This window comes from Phaethon aethereus (assembly GCF_964289735.1).
Source record: "Phaethon aethereus genome assembly, chromosome: 3".
NCBI lineage: Eukaryota > Metazoa > Chordata > Aves > Phaethontiformes > Phaethontidae > Phaethon > Phaethon aethereus.
In genome coordinates, this window is record NC_138576.1 from 89,183,571 (window position 1) to 89,205,685 (window position 22,115).

At 36.5% G+C, this 22,115-nt stretch overlaps 1 protein-coding gene across 1 annotated transcript in view; it reads left to right on the forward strand.

The window, feature by feature from the left end:
• The window catches only part of CATSPERE (catsper channel auxiliary subunit epsilon), a gene marked incomplete at both ends in the record, with an annotated part of 28,260 nt that overhangs the window by 676 nt on the left and 5,469 nt on the right, over positions 1–22,115 (forward strand). Inside the window, 13 exon segments of the mRNA XM_081998568.1 lie at positions 9,885–9,915; positions 11,197–11,271; positions 12,335–12,441; positions 16,686–16,809; positions 16,813–16,839; positions 16,843–17,112; positions 17,116–17,122; positions 17,125–17,219; positions 17,605–17,613; positions 17,617–17,694; positions 17,696–17,815; positions 17,817–17,954; positions 17,956–18,069. Of these exon segments, the coding sequence (XP_081854694.1) occupies positions 9,885–9,915; positions 11,197–11,271; positions 12,335–12,441; positions 16,686–16,809; positions 16,813–16,839; positions 16,843–17,112; positions 17,116–17,122; positions 17,125–17,219; positions 17,605–17,613; positions 17,617–17,694; positions 17,696–17,815; positions 17,817–17,954; positions 17,956–18,069 (1,195 nt within the window).

The following is a 22,115-nucleotide window of genomic DNA, read 5'->3' on the forward strand; positions in this document are numbered from 1 at the left end:
GCGCTTGGTGGCCACAGCTCCTGAGTCCGTTCCCCAGAGCTGGCTCTCTGGGACGCAGCATCCCGTGGCCTGGCGTGTTACAGGTGTTCCCGCCACAGCTCCTGAAGCAGAGTGGGTGCCTCTGGTCCCTGCCAGCCGGGGGGTCCCGCTTCCTCTCCCCTGACATCTGCCGTGGGCAAGGCATATCTGTGGCTCCGGTCATGGACGTCAAACCTGCAAACATGTTTGCAGTGTATCACAGCTTTTGCCTCTGTGGTTATTTTTGCTGACTTAATGGTAAGAATGTAAATTAGTGTTTGTAGAACCATGGGCTAAATGTAAGAGGACATTTGCTCCAGAGACACCAGAACAAGGCCCCAAGCTTATTCATGAGGAAAAAAAATAATGGAAAAAAACCGTAGGAGAGAAATGGCTTCATCATGCATAGTTGAGGGTTTAGAAGTGGAACTGATGTCTCAGTGCCTGTTTTCATTCTTTCCTGCTTCACAGAATCAACACCCCTGGGGGATGATATTTTTTGGTAAAGTAGCTATTAAAAAGACATAAATCTGAATGATGTAATTATTGCTACGACAGCTATTCAAAAACCTGAGTCACTGAGCAGTGGCAATCTGCAGCTGTCTGGCAGGTTGTAGAGTTTGATTTTAGTTGCTTCTTTTTTCCTTCAGGTTTATCCTAACCAAGAATTTGAGGATCTACAACAGCCACTGAAGAAAAGTTCAGCAGTATCTCAGCTAGGGAGATATATAACATAACATTAAATATGAAGTTAACAGAGAACATTTTTTTAAAAAACAACTGAAAATATCTAACGCCTGAATGTTAGTGCAAAGAGATGCTATGACAAAGTAGTCAGTTCGGTACAAAGATGTTGAGCAATTGTAAATGATATGAGGCAACTGTGTGTATACACTTCAAAGAGCAAATGGTTATAGTCCATAGTACTAATATTTTTGTCTGCTTGCTTAAAAAAAAAAACATAGCCATGATTTCTGTATCACTGCGCAGAGCTTCTGGGAAGTAAAAAAAAAAGCACAAGGAGCTCCTGAAGTAAATTTTTCAGTCTTGCCCACACAATGGCGAGCTTTGTTTTAGTGCACTCACTTCTGAGGCCATAGATCATCTCATGACTCCCCAAACAATGGTCTAGATTAATGTTTCAGGGTATGATTTTTCCAGTATAGCTGAATCATATTAACACCTCACCATTGCCAACACAAATATTCCCTCAAATCTCAAAATATATTTGAGCCTGTTGTAGTGTCCTAGCAATGTGGTATTAGTGTAATGCCACTTTCCAAAGAGGTCTCAGGCACATTAATCTATTGTTCTGCTATTTTTATTTGGTGCAGAAGAGTTTTGAGATTCATGTTTTGGTATATTTTCTTGGTAGGTATAGAACCACTGAAGAAAACTATAAACTCTTCACTTCCAGAAAACCTGTAAGTATTTAATGAAGATCAAGCTAATCAATACTGATTGGTACTGCGACGTTTACAATTTTTATTTAATGTATGGTATTATGGGTCCATCATTCCTCCACCCCCTTTTCTTTGCAAACTAAATGGAGGCTTTAATTCTAATACTGTAGAAGATATTAAATACTCTGTCTTGACATGATTCACTAACTGCATTTATAGTATGGTTCTAAAACACGGTAACTCTTCACCAAAGTACAAACACACCTGGTGTCTAATGCCCCATGTCAAAATCATGCATTTGCTGTAGTATAAGTAAGAGTTTAGACTAAAACTATGCAGAAACTCCCAATTGCAATTATTTTGGTTCATTTAGTATAACAAGAAAACCAGCAAGAGCATGCAATGTTACAGTACTGTTTTTTCCCTCTAACACGTATGGACTATATTAACTTTTTTTGCTATTTGAGCAAACTGAATCTGCTCTGTGGGAGGTCGGGTGGCATTTAGAGGTGGCACAAGGTGGCAAGGGTTTATGTTCAAGGAATGAAGGAATGTAGCTACCTGAAAGGATGTTATAGCGAGGGGGATGTTGGTCTCTTTTCCCAAGTGACTAACAATAGGACGAGAGGAAATGGCCTCAAGTTGTGCCAGGGGAGGTTTAGATTGGATATTAAGAAAAATGTCTATACCGAAAGAGCGGTCAAACATTGGAACAGGTTGCCCAGGGAGGTGGTGGAGTCACCTTCTCTGGAAATGTTCAAAAAATATGTGGACGTGGCACTTTGGGACATGGTTTAGTGGGCGTGGTGGTGGATTGATGGTTGGACTTGATGATCTTAGAGGTGTTTTCCAACCTTAATGATTCTGTGATTCTATGATTCTATTCTATGACTGAATTTTCTGGCATTAACGAGCTGATATATGGGATTAACTTCATAAAACTGAACCCATGGTAGAAGTGTACACTGATAAAGTTTAGGTCGTATTGTCTTCTGAATTGTTCAGTGTTATTGACTGGATGTGAAGAACCAACAAAGTTACAATTATCACAAATTTCATTCTAATTTGAGTGCATTCAGGCTTTTCATATGACTGCATTTGCTGCCTCCCAATAAACTGCAAGAGACTCAGACAGGAATTTTTAATAGATAAACACTGAACAGAAGCAGTGTGGGATCTGCATTTCATTCAGATGTGTTGAAGAGATATGTGGAATTGTTACATCTGTATGTTTTCAATTATTCTGATGAAGTATCCCACATATTCTGATTATGTATTTTAAAAAAAAATGACACACAAAATAGTTTAGAGGAGAATTTAGGTAAGAACTTAAGTAGTTCAGAAAATCAAGGGTGAGCATGAATAAAGGGAAAATGCTGTAACAAGCAAGAAGGCCAACTGGACTATTAGCTAATGCTTAGCATGGCCGATGGGTCATAGAGTGCTATTTCCTTCTCTTTATTAATACTTATTAATTATGTTGAAGGACTACTGAACAATGTTAATATTTTTCCAATACCGTTTTTCCTACTGTAAGCTATTTCTGAGTTTCAGGAAAAGTACAGATTGAAGAAATAGCCCAGAGCACACGGTCCATGGTACAAGTTTTCTGTTAAAATTAGTTCTGCCTGTGACAATGATGTAATATGCGGGTATTTTACACTGAGGCCTTATCTACACTAGAACACTGGTTGCAGAAAAGTGGTCTGTGGGCCATGGTTAGCTAATCTGCAGGTATCCTACAGGACTGTGTTAAACAAAATGTTGAAATTTGTCATATTAATCTCATTAAAATGTTCAATAAAAGGTAAGTTAATTTTACTTCCTGATTATTTACAGCATCTTTAGAGCATTTTCCTGTTTTAATTTGATGTTAAGATGTACAGTGGCTCACAAAAAATACTGAGTGTTGATAGTGACATAGTCAAAAAAGTCTTAAGAATCGCTGTGCCAGACATGACTGGCATCTGTATTCCTTCAAACTCTCCAGAATGCTGTCAGCTTAGCTTAGGAGGAAGAGAAATCATTATACAGTTAGGACATACGTAATTTTATTTGAACATTGTGCTAATGTAATTGATCCCTGCTTGTTGCTTGTTATTACTGTTTTTAAATTAGGTTTTCTAGTTAAAATTTCCCTTAATTATTTTTGTTACATTCATTATTCTTTTTATCATTATAAAAATGAGATTAAGAACATTATAATGTAATATTTGTATATGTTGTCACAATTGATACATTTGAACTCACAAGCAAATGTTTTCAACTCTTTGGTTAGATTTATCTAGAATATGAAGGAACTTCATTTATTGCGTGGGAATTTCCTGATGTATGTACTGCAGAAAATAAAAGGTAAGAACTTAAAAAATCATGAACATCACCACAATAACAGGATTTTGAATTCAGTTAAGATAATACGAGATACTTTTGAAATTTCACTGGCAGCTTACCGAAGTGCGTTTTTTACGTGCAAGCGTAAATAAGGCAGCAGCTGACAAGACTGGAGATATACAGGAAAATAAAATAGTCTTCAAAAAGTTGTAAAGCTAAATCCTTTGCTTGGAAATGAGATTTGTAAATTATTATTTGCAAAGACAACTATTTTATATATAATACTAAAAAATAAGAGTAAAAAGATGTTAAGGGAGTTGTTCAGATCTGCATATTCTGTTCTTCTCTGAAAGAATGGCAAACGAATTGCTGTCTTTACCGAGCAGAAATGAAATGGAGTTTTCTGTATGCATGATACTGTAATTTAAATATTTGAATATAATATGTTAAATATGAAAATGGACATATATGGTACAAGTTAGCTTTTACTACAGTGTTTCCCCAAGAATTTCATTGCTACTTGTGATCCGAGTAGCAGCTTACCCTCCAAGGCAGGTGTAAGTTCGTTCCCTGTTCCTGAGTGTTACACGTTAAGTGTGTACAAAGACACTGTGTTCTGTCTCTGTCTTAGCCTTTGACAGCATCAGCCATTAAAAGTTTAATAGAATGCATGTGTGATAGATATTGCGTGATTTATTTTTTGCAGTACTTTATAGATTTATAAATTTCTCAGAATATGTCTCTGAGTCAGGGAGAATGAAGAACTATATAAGGGAAACGAACAAAAAAAAGCTAATGAATGTAGGAATCCTTCTTTTTTTTATTCATTAAAACAGGATGCCAAATATCGCACAATATTTGACTAAGACAGAGAATTGGCTGAAAGCATTTCCTTTATCCTAAGTCTGGTTTTTGGTTAGAATCGTTCTCTTATCTGGGTTCATTGCAAAAGTGTCAGCTCAAGAGAGGGGAGCATAGTAGCCCCGGTTTACATCAGCTTTATCTGTTTGAAAACAGCACCCTGGGTTCATCATCTCTTGAAAGTGCCACAAGGGCTGTGGGTGAGAACTACTGCATCAGCCAAGATTGTATTTGGTTCTTAAATATATGTTAGAATAAAGACTTTTGTCTATGTTAACCTGTAATCCATAATACCCGAGTCCTGATACATCCTTAATTTCTTCTGCTACTCATCCTAGCTGATGTTTTGGGACAAGATAGGATGAGACTAAACTGGTGAATGGGGTGAGGTGTGACCTGAAAGGCAGGTGATCAGGCTGTGCAGGGCTCTAGAATGGCCCATACCACATTCTTGGAGAGCTCAGGGGCTGGGAAATGTGCCCTGCCAGCTGTCTGCCATTAAGGGGCTTGTTTATACAGCTGTTGAGAGATGGTCGTTGTGTAGTTCCCCAGAGTGTCACTGATACTGTACAGTAGCTAGGTTGTCTCACATACATGTAAGAAAAACTTGAGCTAAAAGCTTAATGAACATTTTACATGCTTTTAGGCTCAATTGTCTCTCACATTCTTTTTTTTTTTTTTTTTCATTTGCTCCAATGTTCTTATGAATAATGTCCTAAAACTATAATAATTCAGTCTTAGAGATGTCGATTGTCTGTGACGGGACTGCTGAACTGCTAGATTGTATTCTCTGTTTAATACAAATTTGGGGTTTTTCTCTTGCACAAACTTACGAAGAGGACCCTAAAATCCTAGATTTTCAAGATAAAATCTAAACAGATTCTCAGATGCACATATCTCAAGTTAACTGGTGTTAAACATTTGTGTTATGTATGGTATTTATTTTTTAAATAATTTTAAAAATAATTTTAGTTCACCAAAACCAGCACTGAACTGTCCACTTGCTGGGATTTACAGAGTAAAAACAAAAGTAAAGACTGAGGCAAGCTGTGAAAATAAACTGTGAAAAAATTAATTGCGGTGTGATCATTGTGTACTCAGTGATGGTTTGGATGCAGATGTCTCTCGTAGCATCCATAGTCTGTTGTGAAATGGACCTCCAGAATTGAATATGCTATTTACAAAATAATCCATCTTTACTTCTAAACGTTGTGAAGAAAAACTTCCAAGTAAGAACAAAGTCTAACTAGTGTACAGATGGTTTGTCTGCTTGCAAGATGAATCAATGAATTCTGAGATTTCTGATAGCCTCTTTTATTTTATGAAAATATTAAATATTTTACACATAGCCCTTTAACAGCCAGTTAGTCTGCTTGCTCTACAGACCTATCTGCATCCCATAGCTTCTCTGGGGACAGAAGGCAGCTGCCTGTCCTATATAGCTGCAAAAAATCTCAGCTTTCTCACAGTAGTTTTTGCAATAACCATTCAGTGTTTTTACACCAAATTCTGTAGTATGATTAAAGCTAAAACAACAAAAAGGACAATATTAATGGATTTTAATCTTACATTAAATGAGAGATAAGAAACTGTTGTGCAGACATTATTAATTTTCTTACTAAGTTCATCAGAACCCTTGATTTTTAAATGCGTTTTTAATAATAGTATTTCCTGCCTGTGACAGTGGAACGGCACAGATTATGTGGATATTGGCACAGATTTCCACCACGTTTACCAGAAAAAACTTGGGATTTGACTAATTAGGATTTTTTCAGTATTTTGTAAAGAATGTGAGTGGTGTTTTAGGATCTGAATTGTAATTGGGTTTGGATCTGAAGAAGCTCATACTGAATCCTTATTGTGATCACTAACCAGAAGGAACTATAGTATCTTTTAAAGGGATTAAGGAAGTTTGTAATGTCATGTTGAATCCCTGTTCATTAAATAAGACTTATAAAGAAGTGAATAGTATTGGGTCTATGTCCCCATTTACACCTCCATTTAAGGTGGCACAGAAACACATGTAAACTGCATAAATGCAGTGCATTCTGTTCAGAAAGGATCTAATATACAGAAGTTTAAAAAAAACCCCACCAGATTTCATGTAAGAAACCTCTCTTAATTTCACATTTTCTCTTACCAGATGGGATTACTGCATGAGCATCCAAACTAATTGTTGCCTATTGGTTCACATTCTCTAACTCTCTCCTCCTGTGACCCTTTCCTTAGTTCTCTCTTGTTTATGTTTCACCTCCCCCTTTCCATCTAAATAATCCTAAATCCTACCCATGTGTTCAAGCTCTCTTGTCACCTTTAATATTTCAATTTCCTACCACTATCCTTGAGCCGTTCCAGAATAGCTTCAGCTGTTTGAGTTTTCAGCTACTGGTTGAACAAGAGGTAGCAAGTGCTGTGGTAAGTCTTACTCTCCATATGTGATTATTGACCAAGGCTTTAGGACCTTGAGTTTCTAAGCATGCCTGTGTGTTCATAAATAGTCTCACTGAGTCAATTGGACTATTAATAAATCAAAGCTTTATCTGTAAGTAATAAAGCATTATATGGATGTATATATTGATACAAGTAAAACATAAACCAATAGCACTAGGAAGACAGTGTATCAAAGCAAAACATGTTTCTGTCTTCTAGACATTTCAGGATAAAGAGCGGTATTTGCCTGCTTCTGATAATTTTAGTTTTTTCATGTGGTATGAGATGGCAGCTCACAAACAGACAGGTAGGGGTTTTTTTCCTGTGTAAATATTTTTTAAAATAAATAACTAACTTTTTTTAACACGGGTCATAATTATGATATTTGAATGTTTGAATAAATGAAAAACCTGACAGTTTGGAATTTATGAATTTTGGATAACATTGGGTATCGTGTATATATATGTATGGCTCAAATTGAGAATTTTTTTTGTTTCCATATTGAATTAAAATCCATAGAAGGTGAAAAGAGCTTTTGTACTTAGTACAGGTCTAAAAATGAAGGATATTGACATGTGGATTCAGATGTAGCACTGAACAAAACCACAGCCGGCCATTGCCCAACGTAAATCAGTGTTTCAGGACCGAATTGCAGAAGGCAGCTCCTGACCTATAGATTACAAAGAAAAGGGTGTTTTATTCCTCTAAATAGATGGACTTGGGAGGATATATGTCTAACAGGTCTGAAAGTTATTGAAGAACCTCCTATCTAGTGTAGAAAGCAGGGGGATTTTGATTGCACGGGCCAGAAAGAAGTCAATGTTTCTTGAAATGAGTCAACTGTAGAAAAAAAAAAGTATTTTGGATGCTGTTGCAGGATTTCAAAGCATGCTTAAACAAAGGGAGGAAGATGAGGCAGAGACTTTATTCTTTTGCCCATGAATGTGGATTTATCCTGATCATTAAAGTAATGATTTTTAAACCTTAGAACATAAGGATGTCTCCTTACATGCTCTCACATCCCTGAAGAAGGCAATGTCAGAGTGAAGTTGCAGCTAAAATGCTTGTGCTCAAACAAATAGGAATTAAAAATAATGGAAGAGAAGGTGCCAGTAGTGTGGAGGGAGACTGCATGCTCTTCAAGTGTGCTAGACAGATCAAGAAAAAAATGAATAGTGAAGCATAAGAGCACATATTTTAACACAGCAAGACCAAACAGGATCCCTCATAGTTCTCAGTCTAGGAAGCCCTATTGGTGGCACTAGGAAAAAGGAAAGAAAAAGTCTGATGGTTGTGACACTACTGAAAAAAATCTGTAGATTTCCAGAATAAAACCCATAGTTTTTAAGCAAAAACAGTAACTTGTATTCTGCTCCTATCATCCATGGAGTTTGACAGTGTTTGGATTGCTTTACTTAGGAGGAAAACATCTATAATACTAGTCAGGAATATTTTTCATGGCATACTTTTGCTTATGATATATATATACACAAAGTCCTCCTTCTCTAAACATAGTAGAAATAAATAGCAGTAGCTTGCTTTTTCACAGTTTTTGAACCCCTCTGGTAACTCTTGTGTAATGCAAAGCATCATGTGCTTGCCCTCAAGACCATGTAGCCATTTTAGTACGTATAGTAGTATAGTAGGCTAGTAAGCCCCTTACTCAGATTTTTTTTCTCTCAGCCTCAGGTTAGGCTTGCAGGTTTTCTGATTTGATAAGTGTTAATATTGCCTGAGAATGTCTTTGTCCATTTCCCAGCTATTACTGCAGAAAGGAGCACTTAATTGCTTTTTTAATTTGTTTTGCTGGAAGGAATGCACTGAGTTCAGTTACCCAACTTAAACAAAATGTGATTGACAAGAAGCCAAAGACAGCCTTAACAGCAGCATCTCTCCCATCCTAGAATAACCATAGATCAGACTTTTTTCTTTTACTTCAGTCACACTAGTTAAAATTACTTGTGTCTTTGCCTGAAAACTCCAAATTTAGTTTTGTAGTCCTATGGAATTTTTTCAGCAAATTTGAAGATAATCGGTAGATTTTTAACATTTTACTTCGGTGGTGATTAAAACATGCTTCTGTATTATATACTCTGATCCTTTTGTACAGCTTCTTTTTCCTGCTTAAACTAGTGGATGCATTCTTGACTTCTTTTGAAGGCAGTGGATGTTTTAGCACTAGAATTAACATTTCATCCAGGATGCTTAATGGGGTTTGATTTCATGCAATACTAATTTCTATTGTATTTCTGACATCCAAGATACAGCAGTTTCCACACCTTGCCCTCACCCTTGGACCCTACCCGTTCCAGCTGCAGCAGGAGCGCAGAAGACTCTTGAGGCCCTAATTCTAACACAAGCAGCAATTTTCTCCCTGTCATGTCATTACAGAGAGGGAAATGTCTCCCTTACTGGAGAGGGGAGTCTTCCCTTCATGTAGGGCACAACACAGGGTCTCCATCATGCACTCTGATACAGCAGGTGTACTTCGTTGCAAACTGATCTTTTTAGTCTGATAACTTTAAATAAGGTGAACTTTTCAGAAGACGTGCTTTGTTTAAATACTACATATTTTTGGTAAGAGAGAAGCTACATTACAAAAAAGCCTATGAGGGACGCTTAAAGTATGTTTTTAAATAGGAAACATCAGCAAATATGCATCTCTCTTTAAATATTAAAATATTTATGCAGTGGAACAACCAAAGCCAGTATGTTAAAAACATTACTTCAGACACTGCGTACACATCTCATACCAGCAGATTGATTTAAATCATGTAAAATAGTTTTATTCAATAGCAAGCTTTTAATGATAAAGTAATATGTAATTTATTGTTTTTGTAGAACAGATCCACTCCCCATAATTGAAAGCCAGGTAAATTTAAGTTTTAATTTGATCCTTGGCCTTGTATCTTAATCTACCTCTTCTCCAATTTTTTTTTTTTTACCCATTTTTACGGAATACAATTTTGGCACAAATTTAGGCTGATTAGTGGCAGACTTTGGTAGAGCAACCTGTTATTCATTTCTTTGAATTTGTGTACTTGTTTGAGATTTTTAAAGTGTGCAGGGCATACAATGGATCTGATTAAACATTCCATTGGTACAGTAAACTGTATTTGTTTGTAAAATTTGTTTATAAAATTCCTTATTTTGTAACATCTGCCAAATTTAATATGAAGAGATGATAACATAAATAATTTCCTACCTCACCACCCTCTTTGACTGTGAGAGAGACTGTGATCATGTGGGGAAATACAAAAACTTAAAATAGTAAAAAAACTGTCCTTGCTAACAAACTGAATTCATAAGTAGTTTGCAGTCTGCTAAAAATGATTAAGCTTCACAGCTGTGGAAGCAAGCTTATATTCTCCTTGTGCAAGCTCTTCTACTCAGCCACCCCTGAGCAAGCAGCTTGCCCTATTCTCAGGAGGGATCGCAAGACTTGGCATGTTGATTTCAGTAGATGAATAGGCAACTGCAGGATGCAAACTGTAGGATGTAAACTTGCAGCATGTCAGCTCTTTTGTGATAACTGCCTCTGTGGAGATCCTTACACTGCTATACTTCGTGGTAAAGGTGGTGAGTCTGCCTCGCTGAATGATTATTCCCCTTGCATGTACCATGAGATGGAAATACCGGGTATTTGCCGTCTTCCTGACTGAAAGAGCAGTGTGTCGGCGATGTGCTGGTCATGGAAGCATACATGATGCACATTTAAATAACAGCTTTGTAACATTTCCTTGGCAAGAAACAAGTTCTGTTTTGTTTGTGAGTAACTCCTTTTTCTTCTTTTGCTGCAGCAGAACAGGCTGTATACAGCTGCATAGCCCACAAGAATGGGGAGAGACTGAGGAAGGGCTTCTCAGGGAATTATGACAGCATCAGAGGACAAAAAATTCTTCTGCATAAATTCTTCCTCTTTCCCCCTTTATTTCTGAAAAAAGGAGGTGCTGCTTCCCTCAGTTGTTGTTGGCTGTTCACATCAAAAAGAAACAAATAGAGTACAAGATTAGCTTGCAGCATATGCATTGCCTAAGTTAATATTATTACATTATCTTACATGTTGTCACAAGAAGAAATGCTATTGCAGTGATAGAATATTAGTGTTTGTTAAAACACTATCAACTTGTGTCTCTTTTTTACTTGTTCAAAGTTAATTTTGTGGATATATGATCCTGAGAGTGCAGATGCTTCCAAACTGAACCACACTGCAATTATTCCACCACAAGTATGTTGAAATGATGCCACTTAAGAAAAAGTTTAAAATGCATGTCTTGTGAAAATTTACCAGTTGAAAGTGGAAACGTCTTATTGAAATATACTGCCTGCATACATCTTTACTTATTTCTTTTTACTGTGTTAGGAAAAATACATTTGCAAGACTTTCTCTCCTATTAATACTGCAGGAGTAACAGGTATAACGAGTGAGGTGAAATCTATTGTCTACTTCATAGAGATGGAATAATTAGCAAGTTTTAATGATTCAGTCAAATTTTAGTCTTTCTGAAAATTATATTCAGAAATTGTAACTGGCAGTAATGTGTGTCAGTTAAACAGAAGTCTCTTTTCAGATTTCCTCACGTACCAACCTAAACTGTTGGAAAAAAGTTTAAGCAAAAGCAGTATGGAAATCATGACATGTGATAAACAGGGATGTCAACTTACTGGTTTAATTTAGACCTAAAATGTGACAACCTATTGTACAAGCTGAATGGAGATTCTTACAAGAGATTATCGCCCATGGATTAGTTGTAGGGATTAATATGTACACTACATTTTGTTAGGACTTTCTGATCTAAACAAATGGCAGAAAGTAATTAGTCATTGGTACAGTACTTGACATGAGGTATGCATGCATGGCACCACAATTTATTTTAGTTTTTATTGTTAAGTTAGTTGCCATCATTATATCTTTTACATTTTTAACATTTGTTTAATAATTGAAATTACTATCTTCAAGATTAAAATGAAACAGAACAAAAAGGTAGCAATATTAATTGCATTGTGAGGGCATTTTTATTATTAGATAACTGGATCTTTGAGAGGTGTTTTTGTTTGCTGCTGCTGCTATGGAAAGAATGCAGAGAAAACAACTTGCCTCTAAGTGTTGTGTATTCTGAAATGAATAGGTTGAGTAAATATGATTTTAATGGTTTGTCATTGAAAATATTTTTTATAATATCAAAGCTTATTCCAACTTAATAATTTCAAAAGAGGAATGTTGTCATAAACAGCCTTATACTAGCTGGACAAAAATATAATTAATAATAACCTTTCTTTTACTTAAACAGAGTTCTCAGATACTCAGAAGGCTGCTTTGGAATTTGGGACAGGAACCTGTTGTTCATACCTATTTGAAAAAAGAAAAGTACTATTCTCAGAAGCATCCAAAATTAGGGTATGGTATTTTATTTATATGTTTTCAATGGAATGCTATTTAAAATTGTTACACTTCCGATTCTACAAACAGCTGTTGATGAGTAGAGCCATGATTAGAGCTGTTGATGAGAGGCCCATACCTGGGCCTCTTTTTTCTACTTTGAGATAACTTTGTACTTCAGTAATAATTTTGCCATTTTTCCTTTTTTTTGAAGACAGCTTGTCATCTCCTAGACAGGTTTAGCTGCCCTTTGTTTCATTCACCATACTTGAAACACCAAGTGTTCCATTCACTTAAACATCTGTAGGCCTTTCAGTCCTAAAAAACTCACTGCATGCAGTTGCTCTACTTCATATGTATAGAAGCTCATGGAGTAGAAAGCAAGACTGCACTCAAAAAAGACTTAACATTTTTACTGTAATGAATGGTCTTTGAGTCTTAATTGTCAAGTTTTAGGTATCAGCTCAAAGTTAAACATATCCCCCCATTCAGGCATGCCATTCCTGGAAGTTCTGAACATGTGTGAGGTATTGTATCAAACACCTCATCCTCATTTAGAAAAAAATCTTGGACAGATATCCTTCTTCACCCTTCTCTAGACTTCTAAGTGGGGGTTGCACATTTTTACTTTATGTGCTGATATTTCAGGCACAATTTCAAAAAAGAAGGGAGCTCAGGTATAGTATCATTAACATTCGATTGAACTGCTTCCAGAGTCTCTGCTAGCTTGTTTAGAATAAAGTTCAGGTATTTGTGCAGAGTACCGCATCTTAGACATTTTCTTTCACCTGTTGCTGAAGAGTTCAGCATTTTCTGTGAATCAACAGTTAACTATAACCTTGATGAGCCGTAGTAGGGCAATGGCCATAGTAATATGGTTCTAAACATATGTGATAAAATAATACCCAAGATATTAATCCTTCTTTTAATGCTTGCTTATATTCCAGTCATACTTTGGCTGGGGGTTTGCATGTTCTGGATAGGAAACAAAATAGCAAGGACATGGTTGGAACGTGAGGGAAAAGCAAAAGGGATCCCGGAACCTCCTTGTACTATAGCATCCACCATCAGGTGATGCTCATAGGAGCTTTCTCCTTAGGAACATCATATAGGATTCCAAAGGATGAATGAGTTTCTTTCCACAAGCAATTATTATCAATTTTCTTAGAAATAAATAAAGGGTTTGTAGTAAGATTTTGGTGAGTCCGGACAGTCACGAAAAGGCAATTCATTAATCCAGTCAAATAACATTTGAAGAGCTTCCTGAGACAGTGCCATCCCTTTCAATTCCTATTTTTCCTGTGCTGGAGCCCCTGATGAAAAGCTTCTGCACTGTTATTTCTAGTATTTTGGATCAATAAATATTAGAACTAATACAAGGACTCTCATACTGTCAGTTGCTCTACCTTTATCACTGCTTACTGCATTTAAGGGGAATTACTTCTTTTCCTTTCCAAGAGTATGTAGGATTCACCATATTTTGCAGTGTGCTGTGAAAACACAACAGGTCAGCAGTGTCAAAAATTCACAGTTTTTATTTGCTTGTGAGTTCATCAGAAAATAGAACAAAGCAGTAAATAATAGTGATGTGAACATACTGGGAGTTATGTGTAGGAAAGGTATTTGGTCACAAGTTTTGTGATCTGTAAAATTTTTTCCTATGTAGGCCTTCAGTGAAGCTAATCCCGATACATCAGAGCTAAATTTTGTCATGGGGTAGTGAAAGTGACTCTGGGTTTACATTTCGCAAGGGCTTCTCAATTGCAGACGTTTTCTGCAGCATATTTGCCATTTGACTCTTACCCATTTTACACACACTTTTAATGCCAGGTATAAGAAGTTCACTACTATTTTGTGACTTTACCTTCTTCTTTAAAGAGCTTACTGTCAGCATGTCATTAATGCTATGTATTATGCTGCAAGAAACGAGTATGACTTCTAATGGGGTAGGTAGTGCTGTTCCCGTAGGTTTGGTTCGCTCTCCGTCGTTATCTATTGTACCTTTCTGTTTTAACACTAGATGGCAACATAGCAACACGCCGTATCACAAGTTGCTCTAACCAGAGAAGGGCTTTTTCTATCGCTTTTTTAAAACAGCAGAGCTGAAATAATTCACCCCACCCCCCGAAATGGGAACGTATGCATTCTGGCAATGTCAGTAAATTGTTTCTTAATGGTGTGAGTTCTGGTATTACTTTTTCCTGTCTTATTAACTGTTGCTTTTTTAGACAACTTTAATAACTTGCAAGTGCAGAATAATCAAGCAAGAGAAAATAAAATTGCTTTATAAATTAAGTCTTTTTTCTTCCAAATAAATAAGAGAGTCTTCTGAATTCAGATTCATCTGAATCATCTCACATATTCTTGGTTATTTTGTGGAAACACCTTTTATTGAAGCTAGTGGCACCTGTGTTCACATCTACAAGAACAGAATTTGCATAATTTTTGCCTTTCCAAATATTTCATTTACTGAGATAAGTCTGGAAGTTAATATATCTGTTGATAAAAAAACACTGAAGTGAGTTTGGAGTGAAACAACTAAATCAATAATCATATTCAAGAGTCTCCTTAGCACCCCTCTTGAGAGCACTGAGCCCATAGACTAATTCAAATTCTAGTCAGACTGGACAGGACGATTATCACTAGACATGGTATGAAAACTGAAATTTCCAACTCAGTTTTTCAGGAGACATATTTTCCAGTGAAAGGACAGAAAAAGAAACAAGACCAATCTTAACTGAGCCACCAGCTTCTTTTGCTTTTGGAACCTTGGACAGACTCACAGTTTTGCTCAGTATTTGGTAAACAGCCTGTGAGAGGCTCCTAGGCTTCTTAAGTCTCCTCTGAAACTCAGCAGCAGCTTCTCAGGAAACTCAAAACAGTTTGTAAGAATAGGAATAGGTTCTATCCTGCATCATGTTTTCTCCAGAAGCCAAAACTAGAAAGCTTATACTCCTTCCAGGGCTGCTTTATACTGAGATTAATTTTTCAATTTTTCAGTTTCTGTCAGCCCTGCTGTATCCTGATGTAGTAAAACAGAACTGTTTGTGCCTTGATATTTGAACAAGTCATCTTCTTCAGAGATGCTGGCCTTCTGCACTCCGTCAGATCCATTATTATCGTATGTTTTTAATGAACGAGTCGTATTATGCTCTGAAGTTAGGGAAGTAATATAGGAAGGCTGTGCAGCTGCTATTAATTGAAAAGTAACAAAAATGATTTCTCTGTCTTGATTAATTTGCATTATACACACTCTGTTTCCTGGGAATGTTTGTCAACCTCTCAAGTTTCAAACTTACTCTGGACTTGATTTATTGGAGCTATGAGAGCTGTGTTCATATCAATGTATATCTTAATAAAGTCACAGTATGCTATGTACCTGTAACTGGGAGGACCACACAGATTGTTGATGTCTCAAAGGTACCTATCAATGGATGGATTAGTAGCATTAATTAATAATTCTATAGAATACACTGAGCGTGGGCAAGTAGAGCATATAAGCATAAAGATAGAAAATTATGTAATATGTTTTGTTGTTTTTCATCTGATTCTCCAAGTTAGTTGCTTACCAAGCATACTAACATTTTCTGCTTTCAGTGCTTAGAATACCTGCATTAGGAATGCATGTCTAACTGTCAACGTGATGGATACACACTGAGTGTGTAAGAAACTAAGAATTCTTCTTCCCAAAGACTTAGAAATTCCCAAGATTCAAGACTATTTCTGTTGTCACGTTTACTAGTCTGCATGATTTACAGTAATCCTATTCTTACAGGTTATCTCTTTTAAGCCGCATTTTCTCTTTACTGCTTATCAACACAACTCTTGCTGAATTATCAGTGGCCCTGATTATCGTCTGCAACAGGGTTTGGTATTAGTTCTGTTAATCTGTTTTCCTCTACACATTCCAAGTAGCTCAAAGGAGGCTGTGGGAAAGGTAGGGCGAAGGTGTCCACAGTAATAGTGAAAGCTCTTCTCAGTCAGATCTTTCAGTCATGTACAGTTTCCAGACAGCACTGAAATAGAAATACACCTGGTTTTGTAAGCTTAGAAGTTGAAGTCCAACTGCAGGCAATTTTTTATCTTTTTCTCCCGATTTCATCATATATCTTCTGGAATTAGAACAGAATTTGCAAATAATTTTGCACCCCTGTAGGTATGTGACATTAGTCATGTGGCTGAATTTCTTTCAGTCAGTTCAACTGACTGAAGTGTTCATCTTTCAAGTTTCTCTGTTTATCTGTTGTTTCTTCCATTTCCAGATTATGGACTGTCGATGTACCTGCAATATCTGGTGGCATTGTAGCAAAAATACATGGAAAGCCAACAGTATTTCAGGAATGCTTTGTTCTAGATACTCCTTTTATAATTCCAAGGCTCAAACAATAATTTCCTAGCAAGGAAACAATAATTTCCTAGCAAGGAAAATTATATCTCATAATATATCTCTATTATATTATTGGTTCCCTCCAAAATAGTGACCTCTCTGTTAAATGGTGTACATGTTTTCCAACAACAGCAGTTTTATTATCAAATTTTGGAACTTTCTATACCAATTATGGATTCAAAACTTACATAGAAATAAAAATTCTCTCAGATGCTTTGACCCAAGGCCTAAATAACTATGTCACCAAGATGGCTCTAACAGATAATGGAATAATATTTTTAATAAATGGTACTCTTTGTAAATGAGAAGCTAATTATTTTTTAAACTTGGAGCAGAACACAAGCTTCCTGAAAGTGAAATAACTGGAATACATTCAAGATATTGGTGTTCATCTGTTTATCCAGTGCAGGTAAATTATCTGTAGTTCTCATTTGACATTTAAGATATGGATGGTCTTCATTAAATGTCTGGATGAATCTATTGCAGGTCTACATTTCATTGATGTAATGTTGGATTTGGAATTAGAAATGACCAGACAGCAACAAGTTTATTTTAAGAACATTTTGAAATCAGGTCTGCACACTGTCTGTGGCTCTCACTGCATGAGCACTTGCAGCCATATGAAATAATTTTTAGGATCAGAGCTTAAATTTTTAAGTTAATTTAATCGAAGCTCTCCTAATTACATTAGCTGAAAATGCATCCAAAAACATCTTGATTTCCATGTGCAACCTTAATATAAACTTTAAGAGAAGTTACTGTTTACCTAATCACTGTGTCATTTTTTTGAACAGAGTGTAAAATAATTAAGTACTTTGGCAGCATGGACACCTACTGAGGTTCATCTTGGATATAATGAAGCATTTAATAAAACAGGAGATACAAGCATACTTAGTGAAATTCTTAAATTTTCCAAACGCTGCTGCTTTATCTATAGATGCGGTTAGCTATGACTCAATCCCATCTAAAATTACATTGTTGCTGATCTGCAGCTCCTCCAGACTTTTTTTTTCTGCTAGTGTATAATGAAGACAGACAATTTGCGGGCTTAAGGAATTTTTACTTACCTGTTCCTCTCAGTTCTGTTATGAGGATGATATACATAAATTCAGCATTATCATCTGGGCTGCTGTGGAGTGATGTGAGCGTTTACTACACCTACAAAAACACCACAGATAATGGATATTTTAAAGTATCTGGGTCGAAACTTTCTGTATCAGAAATGTCTCATGGGAGCACTATTCACCAGATTATTCTTGGTTAAGTATACTATATTTTAAATAGTTATTGAGTTGGGTGTTTTTTTTTTAATCAAGTGATAAAGTAAAAGAAAATTCAAGTAAGAGATCATTGAAGCTACCTTTTTGTAAATGACAGTAGAATAATATTTATTCATTTGATTGGTCTGTTAAGACTGAAAATTATTAATATTAGATGGACAGGCATACCAAGAATAGAGTTAGCAAACTGTTATTCTTCAGGTATTGTTAACCTGCATCTCTATCGGTATGATTCTAACCTGCACCCCCTGTTCAGTATGTTTCTAATAAAACTCTGGCTTTCAGCCTCGGCATTTGTTACAGGAAAATAACGTGATTATTTTTGTCCAATTCTGTTTGCCAAGAGATTTAATGTCATGATAGCTAATTTTTCTCAAGAGAAGGTGACTGAAATGGCATGGTAACAACAACTTTTTCAGTACATCAAAGAGAGATTATGTTGCAACTTTATGACTTTTTAAGTCACTCTCTGATTATAATCGCAGTATCATACTGAAAATACCTGGAATTCCCAAGTAGGACACAACTATTATTAAGAAAAGTCCTTTTATTCATTACTCTAGCCTCAGGAAATCCCATCAAGTCTTTTCCCAAGGTAGTTGCTCATCTTTAGTTGGTTATTAAAGGACAATTCAACTGAGCAGGTGCCATTCCCTCTACAGGCAATGGTATGTCTTTTTGACTGCTTGAGTCACCTGGTAAATGTACAAAAGTCCAATCTGAGTCCATCTCTATGAAGTTCAGTGGAGCAGTGCTGGACACTACCACAACCATGTCCTACAAAATTATTCATGAAACTTGAGAGATCTTATTCTAGACTCTTGAGCTGTTGTTCCAATCAAAAACCCTTCTGAGAGTGCAGGATCTTAAGGAAAAGGCCCCACAGGCTCGAAGTGGGTGGAAAACTGGCTGACCCTCTGAAGATTCTTGCTCAGTTGTAGCTTTTCAGTACAGCATGGATTTCAATGTCTACTATCTGAACATGGGAGATGAAGTGATATTTTGGTTTCTGATAGCTTTTGAGGAGAAGGTGGTTGTAAGTACATCTCTGGAAGTCTACAGGCTAGACCTACTATGACTAGAAGAAAGCAGCATATGAAGTTGCTCATGGAATCTGGGCTGAAAAATAGGTAAGTTTTTTTTAAAGCTTCTTTTGAATATAAGTTTCTTCCTACTACATTTTGCTATACATTTTCATTTTCTGCTGTATTTGGACAATATTTGGGATAGTCCTTATGTGTATGTAGAAGGAGTGGAGAAAGGCTTCTTTCCACATGCATTCACTTCACAGTGAAGTATATGTTCACATAGGTCCATGCAGATTAATTGTGTACTAATATAGCTATTATTTAAGTGTATTTCCTGTATTTTAATTTCAGTAAGAGAAACCATTACTTAAAACTATAAATTCAAATAGCATATTAGCTAAGTTTCATCATACCAGGTCAGTGCTGTAAATTTTTAAATTAACTGCACAATTCTGCAATATTAAGAAGGCGGATTTCTTAATAAATATGAACAATTAGTTACATAAGCTGGAAATCATCTGCCCTGATTTAGGCATATGGAACACATCTAAGTATCTTTTAAGTGTTTGTCAGCATTTCATCTTGCTTATCTGTCCTTTCCATTCTGGTGCTGCTATGGGTGTCAACATCTGGATATCTAATGATCCATACATATCAAAAGTGTTTCTCTTGTGCTTGAACAACCTGCTAATTTAGGTGTCTATACCATAATCATAGCACGTTGTGAAGAAACTGCTATTTCTGAAAAGTTTAGGTGCTGTCACTCTCTACAAGTTCACCCTTTCCTAGATATCTCAGAAACAAGGCTCCATTATCAAGCCCATAAATGAGGCCCAACCGCGAGTATAAAAACACTGAGCTAAGCGTGATTGTTTTGGCAAGGCTTAGGACAGGTCCCAGACTAAAGAGCTAGAAAATACCAAAAGTAAGTGGTGTAAAGGAAGAGGATCTGATAAGAGATCAGCTGTCGTTGCTTGCTGGTCATAAGGCACACGCCTCATCCTCCTTCTAGATGCAACATTGTGGTTCTCACTGATGAGATGGAGTGGGTAGAGTGTTTCCAGCTCTATCACAATGCCATGATGTATCTTTGCAGCCTTCCTTGAGACCGATTCATTTCCAGTCATGTCACAGACATCACTATTTTCCTCTAATATATGTGAGAATGCCTGGTCATGGAGTGCAGAGTTTGTTCTTACTATGTGTGGAAATGTTGTTGAAGGAAAATTCTTGTGGTAGTCTGAGATGCTATTTCTTTCCCTGTGTTGTGCCTATGAAGAAGAGAGAGTTGAGGATTTAGGTAGCTAAATAATTCTGCTGTCCAGTGACCTTGGCTCCTTGCTTTCCTTTTTCTCTCCTTCATTGTCCTCCCTTTCCAGCTCCCATCCTCTCTCAAGGAATTCTAATCCTTTTCTCTGTGCTTCTTCCCCACGAGAGGCTGAGAATGGGGAACTGACCACGGTGGCTGAGTGATTGAAGTAGTGACTAATTAGAAAATAAGGCTTTATTTTTTCTTCTGGAGCTGACTGTGGAATGGGATTGGCATTCTGGTAGAGGTGACCAGGTAGCTACCATGCGTATGATCACGTCCCTTTGAAGACAGCAAATTGTTTCAGTACAGCAGTGTCCGTAGTAGAAGCTCGTAATTCCTCTTCTGTGACATGGGGATCTTCAAAGGAAAGCAGAATGTGTGATTCCAAAAAGAAATTAGGCCAAACTGCTGAGGGTGTCCTTGTGAAGCAAGGAAAAAACAGGAGATAGGAATATGGATGCTGAATTGTGAAGTCCTTGCAAGCACTTTGCAATCATGACCGTGCTTTTATTTTCAGATGTTTCAGGAGGGAGCTGCATTGCTTGGGATGAGAGTAGACATCTCAGATGCCTTTTCCAAAGGAATCTGAAGAGGGTAAGAATACTGAGAGGTTCAAAGAGCACAGGCTTGGTCTTTTGTGCTAGGGCACTTGTCTCAACTAAATGAAGGCTCCTGGTTTATGGGTTGTATCGACCGATAGTTCAGATATTTAATTTCGGGTAGAGGAATCCCAGATACACTGTTTGGGCAACCTAGAACCACAGGAATAGAAAAAAGATACAGCCTCTCGCTTAACATAGGCACTGTGGAGGACCCATACAAAATAAATTCCAGAAGTAAATTGGACATATTTTCATATTCCCCAGATATCATGGAGATAGCCTTTATCTCACTAGAAGCATCATTGTGGTTTAAAGATTTTTATTAATTCTTGTTATTCTTTATTCTCTTTTAGACATTTACATTTTACCATCAAACTGACTATACTTTAGAATCCAATTATATAAAGGCATTGTGAGTGTCACAGAATTTATACAGTAGATGTTGAGTTGTTAAGTAGGAATTAAAAGTTTCTTCAGTACTACATTAACTGCCCTGACAGTTAATTACATAAATTAAATAACACGGTTAATATTGCTAACAGGAAAATACTGCTTGTTGCTGTAACACTTCAAGACGGGCCATATGCAGCCTACAATGGACATGAGTCACATTAGAGAAAGCAAAAATTTATAAAATATAAAATAGATAATCCTGTTACAAGGGGTTTATAAGGGCCATATTGACAGAAAAAACATGCACATGTTACCTAATACATACATATGTATTTATATAAACTTTATTCCAAAGTTTATTTTCACTCTTTATGTTCCAGCTGACAGGCTTTTCAGCATTTATATATTCCTGGGTGAAGATACAGCTGTTGAACAAACCTACATCCCCAGGTTATACTCGCTGATGAGGATCTGGGGTTGGAGATCAATCCTAACTCTCTTATCCTCACTTTTGGTTTGGATTTGCATACAGGATTATTCAAATCTTCTCTCCATCTCTAAAAGTGTTATTGATACTCAGGTTACTCAGGAGACAGTTCTGACCTTCTTCCATACAATTAACAAGCTTTTTTGAGAAATGCAAATGTCCTTTTGATGATCAAAATGCTGTTGTCTTTTGTGTATGAGTGA